Here is a 12,433-nt window from a genome sequence, read left to right as displayed (position 1 = left end):
TTTGTAAACTTTAATTCTCAAATTCATTTGATAATTCTCAAATATAATTCTCCAATTAAAGGGTTAAATAGAGGATTTTCTATGAGTTATAAAATCCAATAACTAAAAATCAAATATAAATGAAATGTGACTTGAAATAAGATTCTATTTCAGAGTTTGTTTTCTCAGAGACCGTGAGAGAAGAAATTCTGAAATTAGTTTCTAACCTGCTTGGAAATGCTAGGATTAGTATATCTGAATGGTTTGGGTTTGGTTTTTTTTTTTCTTGGGGGGGGGGTGTTTTTGTGTGGGTTTTTTTCCCCTAATAATTATTTATTTGTGTGTTTCCCCTCCCCTCCCAGGAAACAGTCCTCAATATAGCCCTAGGAATTTCTCTCCCAGTGCCTCAACCCACTTTTCTTTTGCACGAAGGTAAGAGGTTGTTTGTAGTACGCAGCATGCATTTTGCGTAGAGGAAATGTTGTTGGACCCAGATATTAAAAGATGATTGCAAATACATAGCTATATCTGTGAAGTCTATCACTTAGATTGACAAGTGTTATCTCTCTTACATAAACTCTTTTAAACTTCAGTTGCAACAAAATTGTACTGGATGATTGATACAATGCAGTCATACCTTTTTAAGTTTAAAAAAAAAATTTTTTTTGGTAATGACTTAATTGTAATGGATCCAATTCAGACATTGTCTCCTCATCCATTGAAATGTGGGAAGTTTTAAGCTACATCTAGTTTTTTCTTTTTTTTTTTTCTTAACCCTGTAAAAGAAGTGCATAGCTTATAAGAGCCCTATTATAGAGGTCCTGAGTTCAGGGCTTGATTTTACTGGCAGCAGCAATACCATCAGCATACCTTCAATACCTGACCTTGACCTGTTTCATTATCTGTACCACTGAGACAGTCAGCTTTGTCATAGGAGTGTTGTGAGGATTAATTAATGCTAGTAGAATTTTTTAAGATCTAAAGTGAATTTGAAGTGAAGTAAATTATTAAATGAACCGTAACCGAAGTTGGTAACATGTCATGGGAGACTGCCTATTTGTGCCAGTGTGGTTCCATATCACTGTCCTGGTTTCAGCTGGGATAGAGTTAATTGTCTTCCTAGTAGCTGGTACAGTGCTATGTTTTGAGTTCAGTATGAGAAGAATGTTGATAACACTGATGTTTTCAGTTGTTGCTAGGTAATGTTTAGTCTAAAGTCAAGGATTTTTCAGCTTCTCATGCCCTGCCAGCAAGAAGGCTGGAGGGGCACAAGAAGTTGGCACAGGACACAGCCAGGACAGCTGACCCAAAGTGGCCAAAGGGGTATTCCATACCATGTGATGTCACATCTAGTATATAAACTGAGGGGAGTGGGAATGGGGGATTGCTGCTCGGGTACTAACTGGGCGTTGGTCGGCGGGTGGTGAGCAACTGCACTGCGCATCATTTGTACATTCCAATCCATTTATTATTACTGTTGTCATTTTATTAGTGTTATCATTATCATTATTCGTTTCTTCTTTTCTGTTCTATTAAACCGTTCTTATCTCAACCCACGAGTTTTACTTCTTTTCCCGATTTTCTCCCCCATCCCACTGGGTGGGGGGGGGAGTGAGTGAGCAGCTGCGTGGTGCTTAGTTGCTGGCTGGGGTTAAACCATGACAATCACTTAACACCTTGTCAGCCTACCTCAAATAATATGTTCATTAACTCTAAGCCTGGGAGGGTAGGCAGAGTTTATGTGTTGACCCAAGAGTATATACACAAAAAATGAAATTGGAATGCTGTGGCTTTGTCATTAAACAGTGCAAGGCATGTAACTTGTATTTGCAGTGCGACAGCACTTGCCGCTATAGCTTTACTTCCTTTATTTTTGGGGAGTTCATTAAAGTTGCACACACAAGCTCTCAAAAGTAAATGCAAGGAAATGGCTGAACTCTTTCTAAAAGCTGCAAAGTGGAGAAAACTTGTGTATTCCTATTATTATTATCTGAATCAAATTCATCTGCGATAGTAGATCTTGTCAATCTTTCTAATAGCATATGATGTCACTTTTTTAATCAACACCTTAAAGTTGAGTATTTCTTTTGAATCTACTTCCTCTTGATAATATCTTTAAATAAAAGGAAAGATATCTCTCCATAGATTACATTTGTTTGTGAACATATTTTTAGAAAGAGGCATTAAATCCTGAAATAGCTTACAATGGAAAAAGCAGATGTGAAAGATTAAGCATTATTTAGAAATATAGCAGGCAAGAAGTAGTTTTCCTCTCCCACCACTAATCAACAGAAAGTTGAAATCATAATGGTTTTGCAAATCTTAAAATTCAGGAGGAAAAAATGAATTTGTCTATCAGTGATTCATTTAGATTTTGACCATTTTTAGAGCCCTGTAATGATGTTAATTTCAAAATGAAAAGTTTTAAATAAAATCTTTCTTTTAAAGGAGTGTTAACACAAGAATTTTCTGTGATTTCAAAATATTTCACCATTTCAGTGGGATTCAAGAAACTTCTTCAGAGCAGTTTTCTATGGAAACTGATTTTGTTTTATGTTTATAGCAAAAATGTTTGATAAAAAAGTTTAAGACAGTGTTAATGTAAAATTTTCTTATCAATTTGGTATGTGTGTCATGGTTTAAACCCAGCTGGTAACAAAGCACCACACAGCCCCTTGCTCACTCCTCCCCCGCCCCGACCACGGTGGGGTGAGGAGAAAATATAAAGAAAAGCTCCTGGGTCGAGACAAGGACAGGGAGGGATCACTCACCACTTATGGTCATGGGCAAAAGACAGGCTCAACTTGGGGAAGAAACAAAATCAATTTAATTTACTACAAATCAAATCAAAACAAGGATAATGGGAAGTAAAACCAAACCTTAAACCATCTTCCCCCCACCCCTCCCTCCTTCCCGGCTCAACTACACTCCCGGTTTTCTCTACCTCCGGTGGCACAGGGGGACAGGGGATGGGGTTTGAGGTAAGTTCTCCACACATTGTCTCTGCCGCTCCTTCCTCCTCAGGGGGAGGACTCCTCACTCGTCCCCTGCTCCACCGTGGGGTCCCTCCCACTGGAGACAGTCCTTCATGAACTTCTCCAACATGAGTCCTTTCCGCGGGCTGATCTTCAGTCACAGACTGCTCCAGCGTGGGCTTTCCCATGGAGTCACAGCCATCTTCGGGGGCATCCCCCTGCTCCGGTGTGGGGTCCTCCACAGGCTGCAAGTGGGCATCTGCTCCACCGTTCACCTCCATGGGCTGCAGGGGGACAGCCTGCCGTCGGTGCACCTCCTCCCCCTCCTTCTTCACTGACCTCGGTATCTGCATAGGTGTTCCTCTCACATTCCAATCCCCCTACTCACTGCAGGTTCCCCTTCTTAAATATGTTATCGCATAGGTACTACCACCATCACTGATTGGGTTGGCCTTGGCCAGAGGCACGTCCAACTTGGAGCCAGGGAAGCTTCTAGCAGCTTCTCACAGGAGCCCCCCCTGCAGCCCCTCCCCTGCTACCAAAAAACCCTGCCACACAAACCCATAACAGTGTGTTATGATTGTCTTCATATAACCTATGATAGGATGCATTTTGATAGTAAAATGGCCTGTGTGTTAATGACAGCAGTTTTCAGACTTCTGACATTATGCCTTTTCTGTTATGTTTTGTAAATTTAATGAAGGTACAAAGGAAGGGAAGGACAGTGTGTGTGTGATGCAGCAGGTTGAAGGAGCAGAGGTGAGGCATTATAGGCATATGGATAGTCCTTTTCCATCCTCTCCCCCTCAGTCAGTGGGGATACCAAAAAACTGGGGAAGTGTAAGGGAGGGAAAAACAAAGGAAGTGGTTTGGAGGCCTCCTGTGGGAAAGGAGGGCTTCCTGGGATAGCAGTTTCTCATCAGCTGCAGGCCATGCCACACAGCTGTGGAAGGAAGGGGAGCTGCAACAGGAAGGCAGCCCTCCGCTGTGCTGCCAGCTGGTGCGCTGGGCTGGAGCAGCCTTCCCAATGGCCCCTTGGCAACGAGCAGGAGTGTCACCTTCCTCTGCCCACATCTGGTGGGGTGATCGATGCTGGGGAATAGCCTGCACTTTTGGTAGCGGCTGCCTCTTCTGCTGGTACGTATGAGTCCAGCATCTATGAGCCCATGGGTAGGTAACAGATCCTGCTTTCCAGAGCTGCTGGGAAGTGGGTAGGACTGCACTGTAGTGCAGGGACAAGCAGTGTATGAGAGTCCAGGGAAAAATGCTGTAGGGGCTTGCTACCTTTTTTCCCCTTCTTCCCTTATGGATGCCTCCTATTCTCCCGCCTTTGCTTCCCAGATACTTTCTGTGATATCCCATCCCTGTCTTCGATGGCTCTTCTGTGTGAGAATTGCTATGTGATGCAGGAACCCTGTTCAATAGAAGTTATTCAGTAAGGAAGTGTTTTCTGTCTCACAGCTGCAGAATATATGGGTCTCACCCATGTTTAAATACCTTCCAAGTTCTTTCAACTGTGAACATATTTAGCTTGTGCAGCTGAACCGAAATGAAGAGAAAACTCTTTTTGGAATCATTCATTCATCTGGAGGTAGCTCATGCATACCTGGGGAAAGGGGAGGAGAATTAATGAATTAAAAACAAAATTATGGCGGAGGAAGAAGTTTTTTCCAGAGTTCAGTCTTTGATACAGTCAGCAGTCCCTCTACCACATGTTCTCTTTATATTTTAACACTAATTATGTACTGTAGTTAAGCAATTGGCAACATTTCAGGTATGGTTCTTGACCTCTTTTCTCACACTCTATGTATTCAAAGTCCCAGAGACCTGGGTTGTAGCTTGTGGATGGATAAATGGCAGTAGGAAATAAGGCATTAGAATGGAGAGAGGCCAAGGGGTTTTTTTAGACAGTTAGCTTGAAGGGTAGGGAAGTTACATCAAGAGGTTTAAGGTTCCTGATTTGGCATGACTTTAGTTCTCCGTTATGGAATTATATTTTTTGTGCAGATCAGACTTGAGAGATGATCTTTGTACTGGCTGTAAAACAGAGCTCCAATTCTCCTATCTCCTCTCTCCCACTATGTCGTGGTTTAACCCCAGCCAGCAACTAAGCACCACGCAGCCGCTCACTCACTCCCCCCCCACCCAGTGGGATGGGGGAGAAAATTGGGAAAAAGAAGCAAAACCCACGGGTTGAGATAAGAACAGTTTAATAGAACAGAAAAGAAGAAACGAATAATGATAATGATAACACTAATAAAATGACAACAGCAATAATGAAAGGATTGGAATGTACAAATGGTGCGCAGTGCAATTGCTCACCACCCGCCGACCGGCACCCAGCTAGTCCCCGAGCGGCGATTCCCCGCCCCCACTTCCCAGTTCCTATACTAGATGGGACGTCATATGGTATGGAATACCCTGTTGGCCACTTTGGATCAGGTGCCCTGGCTGTGTCCTGTGCCAACTTCTTGTGCCCCTCCAGCTTGCTTTCTGGCAGGGCATGAGAAGCTGAAAAATCCTTAACTTTAGACTAAACACTACTAGCAGCAACTGAAAACATCAGTGTTATCAACATTCTTCTCATACTGAACTCAAAACATAGCACCGTACCAGCTACTAGGAAGACAGTTAACTCTATCCCAGCTGAAACTAGGACAGTATCCACCCCTTATTCTATACCATTGACGTCATGCTCAGTTCCCATACCTTTAGTTACATCCTGGTCAATCATCATCACCTTTTCCATCCCTTTGAGACATATGAACAATGATATATATATATACAGATATATGTACACACACACAGAGATATCATTCCTTTAGTTTATGGGTTATGTTCGTTGAGTTCATTTAGTTCCTGACTCTGGGCTCCATCTGTCATACCAGTCCTTCTGGGCAGGAGGGATGGTGCAAAGTCCTCTCAGTCGGTAGAGCAGAGTTGGGCTTCAGTGCAGTGTGACGAGCAGTTGACATTGGACGCAGCAGGAGGATGGTGTGCACCGTTGGATTGTTGCATGCTGGAGTCAGTTCTGGTTCCATCACTACTGCGCTTTGCTCAGTTTTATCACAGTTCTTTCTTGCTTGATCTAAGTGATTCTTACTATAGTACTATGGATATAGCATATAACAATTATAGTAATGATAACATACAGTAGCAGGGTTATATAGCAACTAATATCATACAGGTTAATTCTGGCTATTCTCACCTAAAATCAAATCCCCTTGAGGCACACATCGGACTTCCCCATCTTTTCGCATCACCCACCAAGTGCACCCAGGCCCTTGAGCAAAAGCAATCCCATGAATGGGTTTACCTTTGCCTGAGGCAGGAGTAACCCAGACTGTCTTCCCTAACATATTTTTTGTGTGCACTACAGGGACTTTATCCCCTTCTACAGTATGTAAAAATTCTGACTGGGCAGGGCCACCCCGATGGGCAGATCCTCTGGTGTTGACTAACCAGGTGGCTTTTGCTAAATGTGTATCCCAATGTTTGAAAGTTCCACCCCCCATTGCTCTCAATGTAGTCTTTAACAGTCCATTGTATCGCTCAATTTTCCCAGAGGCTGGTGCATGATAGGGGATGTGATACACCCACTCAATGCCATGCTCTTTGGCCCAGGTGTCTATGAGGCTGTTTTGGAAATGAGTCCCGTTGTCTGACTCGATTCTCTCTGGGGTGCCATGTCGCCACAAGACCTGCTTTTCAAGGCCCAGGAGAGTGTTCCGGGCGGTGGCATGGGGTACAGAATATGTTTCCAGCCATCCGGTGGTTGTTTCCACCATTGTGAGCACATAGCGCTTGCCTTGGCGAGTTTGTGGGAGTGTGATATAGTCAATCTGCCAGGCTTCCCCAAATTTATATTTCAGCCATCGTCCTCCATACCACAGGGGCTTTAACCGCTTGGCTTCCTTAATTGCAGCACATGTTTCACATTCATGGATAATCTGTGCAATAGTGTCCATGGTCAAGTCCACCCCTCGGTCACGAGCGCATCTATGTGTTGCATCTCTTTCCTGATGGCCTGAAGCATCATGGGCCCATCGAGCCATAAATAGCTCACCCTTATGTTGCCAGTCCAGGTCCACCTGAGCCACTTCAATCTTGGCAGCCTGATCCACTTGTTGGTTATTTTGATGTTCTTCAGTGGCCTGACTCTTGGGTACGTGAGCATCTACATGACGTACTTTTACAACCAGATTCTCTAGCCGGGACGCAATATCTTGCCACAGTGCAGCAGCCCAAATGGGTTTACCTCTGTGCTGCCAGTTGCTCTGCTTCCATTGCTGTAACCACCCCCACAGGGCATTTGCCACCATCCATGAGTCAGTATAGAGATAGAGCACTGGCCACTTTTCTCTTTCAGCAATGTCTAACGCTAGCTGGATGGCTTTCACCTCTGCAAACTGACTCGATTCACCTTCTCCTTCAGCAGTTTCTGCGACTTGTCGTGTAGGACTCCATACAGCAGCCTTCCACCTCCAATGCTTTCCCACAATGCGACAAGACCCATCAGTGAACAGAGCATATTGCCTCTCATTTTCTGGCAGTTTATTATACAGCAGGGCTTCTTCAGCACGCGTTACCTCCTCCTCTGGCGACATTCCAAAATCCTGCCTTCCGGCCACTCCGTGATCACTTCTAAAATTCCTGGGCGACTGGGGTTTCCTATGCGAGCCCGTTGTGTGATCAGTGCAATCCACTTACTCCACGTGGCATCAGTCGCATGATGTGTAGAGGAGACCCTCCCTTTGAACATCCAGCCCAGCACTGGCAGTCGGGGTGCTAAGAGGAGCTGTGTTTCAGTACCAACCACTTCTGAGGCAGCTCAAACTCCTTCATATGCTGCCAATATCTCTTTTTCAGTTGGAGTATAGCGAGCCTCAGATCCTCGATATCCTCGACACCAAAACCCCAGGGGTCGACCTCGGGTCTCCCCGGGTGCTTTCTGCCAGAGGCTCCAGGTAGGGCCATTCTCTCCGGCTGCAGTATAGAGCACATTTTTAACATCTTGTCCTGCCCAGACTGGTCCAAGGGCTACTGCATGAACAATCTCCCGTTTAATTTGTTCAAAGGCTTGCTGTTGCTCAGGGCCCCATTTAAAATCATTCTTCTTCCGGGTCACTTGATAGAGAGGGCTTACAATCAGACTGTAATTTGGAATATGCATTCTCCAAAAACCCACAACACCTAAGAAAGCCTGTGTTTCCTTTTTATTAGTCAGTGGGGACATAGCTGCTATTTTGTTAATCACGTCCATTGGGATCTGACGACGTCCATCTTGCCATTTTATTCCTAAAAACTGGATCTCCTGTGCAGGTCCCTTGACCTTACTTTCTTTTATGGCAAAACCGGCTTTCAGAAGGATTTGGATTATTTTCTTCCCTTTCTCAAAGACTTCATCTGCCCTGTTGCCCCATGCAATGATGTCATCAATTGTCATCATATTGCAGGTGTTCCGGAGCTTCGCCCTGTTCCAGTGCAGCCTGGATCAGTCCATGGCAAATGGTGGGGCTGTGTTTCCACCCCTGGGGCAATCAATTCCAAGTGTACTGGACACCCCTCCAAGTAAAGGCAAATTGTGGACGACACTCTGCTGCTAGAGGGATTGAGAAAAACGCATTAGCAATGTCCATTGTAGCATACCACTTGGCTGCCTTTGACTCTAGTTCGTATTGAAGTTCTAGCATATCTGGAACGGCAGCACTCAGCGGTGGCGTAACTTCATTCAGGCCACGATAGTCAACTGTTAGTCTCCACTCCCCGTTAGACTTTCGCACTGGCCATATGGGACTATTAAAGGGTGAGCGAGTTTTGCTGATCACTCCTTGGCTCTCCAGTTGGCGAATCAACTTGTGGATGGGAATCAGAGAGTCTCGGTTGGTGCAATATTGGCGCTGGTGCACCGTCGTGGTAGCAATTGGCACTTGTTGTTCTTCAACCTTCAGCAACCCCACAATCGAAGGGTCTTGAGAGAGACCAGGCAGGGTAGACAGCTGTTCAGTGCCCTCCGTCTCCAAGGCAGCTATACCAAAAGCCCATCGATACCCCTTTGGGTCCTTAAAATACCCTCTCCTGAGATAGTCTATGCCAAGGATACACGGAGCCTCCGCACCAGTCACAATGGGGTGTTTCTGCCATTCATTCCCAGTTAGGCTTACTTCAGCTTCCAATACAGTTAACTCTTGGGATCCCCCTGTCACACCAGAAATACAGATGGGTTCTGCCCCTTTATAACTTGATGGCATTAGAGTACACTGTGCGCCGGTGTCTGCTAGAGCCTTATACTCCTGTGGGTCTAACGTGCCAGGCCATCGAATCCACACAGTCCAATAGACCCGGTTATCCCTTTCCTCCACCTGGCTGGAGGCAGGGCCCCTCTCATTCTGGCCAGAGTATCCAGTATTCACTTCTTGTATAATTGGCTCAGAAGTCCCTTCAAGAGGATCAGAAATAAGATCAGCCCTTCTACTCTGTTTGGAAACTGGAGGGGCATTTTTCCTAGTAGAATCCCCTTTTGTGGTGGTTTTTCCTCGCAGCTCACGTACCCGTGCATTTAGGACCGAGGTAGGTTTTCCATCCCATTTCCTCATGTCCTCTCCATGATCACATAGGTAAAACCACAGGGCACCTCGCGGTGTGTACCTTCTATATTCTCTCTCTTGGGCAGAGGAGCGCTCACTCCTAATAGCTGAGACATTGGTCCTTACAGGTGGGCAATAGGACATATCCTCTTTGAATTGCTGGAAATCCTCGGGCAGCTTCTCCACAGCCGAAATGCAGGCTTGTAGGGAGGAGGAGAGATTTTCTTTGCATTGATGGAGTTGGTGAGCCACTTCATCCACTGTCGGTGCCTCTTCGTCTTTCCAGGTCATTATTGCCAGTGAGTTGGCATAGGACGATGGTGCACTCCGTACAAATTTCCGCCACATGGGTCGTGTGCATTGGACTTTGTCTGGATCTTTGGGTAATTGTGGGTTGTTCGGGTCATGATGAATCGTCTCTAGCACAGCTAATTCCCTCAGATATTGGATACCTTTTTCCATGGTGGTCCACTTGCCTCATTGACATATAACATCTTCCTTAAAGGGGTACCTTTCCTTCACACTTGACAGGAGTCGCCTCCAGAGGCTGATGGCTTGTGTTCCTCTTCCAATTGCCTTGTCAATGCCACCTTCCCTGGCAAGCGATCCCAGCTGCTTGGCTTCCCTACCTTCTAATTCCAAGCCATCAGCCCCATTGTCCCAGCATCGGAGAAGCCAGGTGATAATATGCTCACCTATACAGCGGCCAAAATCTTTTTGCATATCCCGCAGCTCACTCAAGGATAGGGACCGGGTTATTACCTCTGGTTCTGCCTCTTCCTCCTGTTCCCATGATGACCCTGGTTCACCTTCATCCTTTGCTAAGCGAGCTGATTTTTTATATTTCTTTTTCTGTACGGGGGCAACTGATACTGGTGCAGGTTGATCCGCTGGTTCATTTGCAGTACCGCTCGCCGGGTTTTGGATAACCGCAGCGTCTGTCGCCAAGGTTTGGGTAGCAGCAGTGCTCGTCGCCGGGGCTGGAGGGACCGCAGTGCCTGTTGCTGAGGTTTGGGTAGCCACAGTTCTCATTGCCAGGGCTGGAGGGGCCACGGTGCCTGTCACCAAGGTCTGGGTGGCCGCAATGCTCGTCGCCGGGGCTGGAGGGACCGCAGCGCCCATTGCCGGGGTTTGGGTGACCGCAGTGCTCATCGTTTTTTTGTTAGGTCCAGAGACCTTCTCTTCCCCTTGGGGGTGCTGAGTTGTGCCGAACAGGGCTCGATAGGCATGGGCCAGGCCCCAGCACGTTGCAGTGATTTGTATCTCTCTGGAGCTGCCGGCGTGACAGCATACCTTTTCCAAATATTTTACTAGTTCTTCTGGATTCTGCACTTGTTCAGGGGTGAATTTCCAAAACACTGGAGGTGCCCACTTTTCTAGGTACTTGCCCATGCTACCCCACACACCCTGCCACTCATAATTATCCAGCCTCGGGGAAGATCTCTGGGTGATCTTCTTAAATAGTTGTTTAACCTTAAACAAGAGCTGAACCACATTCAGAAGCATGCTAATTCCCAGCAGTAGGGCTAGGACTGTGCTGGTCTCAACATCCCAAGAGTATTCAAATTTTTCAAAATTCCCAAACACCATTGTAACTGGACTGAAGGAGAAAGGAGAGGGGAAGAAAGGTACCCCACCCATAGACTGGTTTTCCAAGGAGGAAAGGTAAATGGTATAATTATTAATAGTTTCCCACAGATGGCTCCCGCAGTATAAAGGTGACAATGCTGAGTGCAAATACCGGATTAATCCCACAACTGATGACTTTATCATACCATAAACCAGTGTTATACAATACATCAAAGCGAAAACCTTAATCCACCTCCCACGGATGATAAGCAGCAGAAGAGGGACTACATACAGCAAGCGAGGTGATACATAACAGAACTTTAAAAACCAGAGCAACAATTCTAAGAACACATAAATCAACATAATGACCAGCGACTATAAGACCAATATAATGAATGCTTATAACAAAATTGTTTTAACGAGCTCTGGTCATGTTTGTCGTTATCTCAACCCTTCAGGCCCCACGTTGGGCGCCAAAATGGACTGTTGTGGTTTAACCCCAGCCAGCAACTAAGCACCACGCAGCCGCTCACTCACTCCCCCCCCACCCAGTGGGATGGGGGAGAAAATTGGGAAAAAGAAGCAAAACCCACGGGTTGAGATAAGAACAGTTTAATAGAACAGAAAAGAAGAAACGAATAATGATAATGATGACACTAATAAAATGACAACAGCAATAATGAAAGGATTGGAATGTACAAATGATGCGCAGTGCAATTGCTCACCACCCGCCGACCGGCACCCAGCTAGTCCCCGAGCGGCGATTCCCCGCCCCCACTTCCCAGTTCCTATACTAGATGGGACGTCATATGGTATGGAATACCCTGTTGGCCACTTTGGGTCAGGTGCCCTGGTTGTGTCCTGTGCCAACTTCTTGTGCCCCTCCAGCTTTCTCGCTGGCTGGGCATGAGAAGCTGAAAAATCCTTGACATTAGTCTAAACACTACTAGCAGCAACTGAAAACATCAGTGTTATCAACATTCTTCTCATACTGAACTCAAAACATAGCACCGTACCAGCTACTAGGAAGACAGTTAACTCTATCCCAGCTGAAACTAGGACACACTATCATATTGTGTGTTAATAAAAACTAGTCCTGTTTTGTTATTTACTTATGTATTATTTTGCTTTTTTTAAACATATTTGATACAATTGTACTCTAGTAAGGGGCACCAAAATGACAGGTAAATGTTACCTTCTCAAAAATCCAAACACTGCTCCCATAGTTGTTTTGTGGTTTGTCACTTTGAATGTTCAAGTTCCATGTTGTCTGTGCGTAGCTCACCTGAAGTGGCGAAGAACAGAAATTGTTTTTTGTTACAA

The 12,433-nt window shown here is 45.6% G+C and overlaps 1 protein-coding gene across 2 annotated transcripts in view; it reads left to right on the top strand.

Annotated features, from left to right (window-relative positions):
• The window catches only part of LOC121233033 (microtubule-associated serine/threonine-protein kinase 4-like), a 235,285-nt gene that overhangs the window by 79,880 nt on the left and 142,972 nt on the right, over positions 1 to 12,433 (top strand). For both annotated transcript variants that reach the window (XM_041121619.1, XM_041121618.1), the window contains one exon: positions 342 to 411. In XM_041121619.1, coding sequence (XP_040977553.1) covers positions 342 to 411 — 70 coding nt within the window. The remainder of the gene's footprint in view (positions 1 to 341; positions 412 to 12,433) is intronic.

This window comes from Aquila chrysaetos (genome assembly GCF_900496995.4).
Source record: "Aquila chrysaetos chrysaetos chromosome W unlocalized genomic scaffold, bAquChr1.4 W_unloc_4, whole genome shotgun sequence".
NCBI classification, from domain to species: Eukaryota; Metazoa; Chordata; class Aves; order Accipitriformes; family Accipitridae; genus Aquila; species Aquila chrysaetos.
Note: the sequence above shows the minus strand (reverse complement) of the source record. Positions and strands in the feature narration are given on the sequence as shown.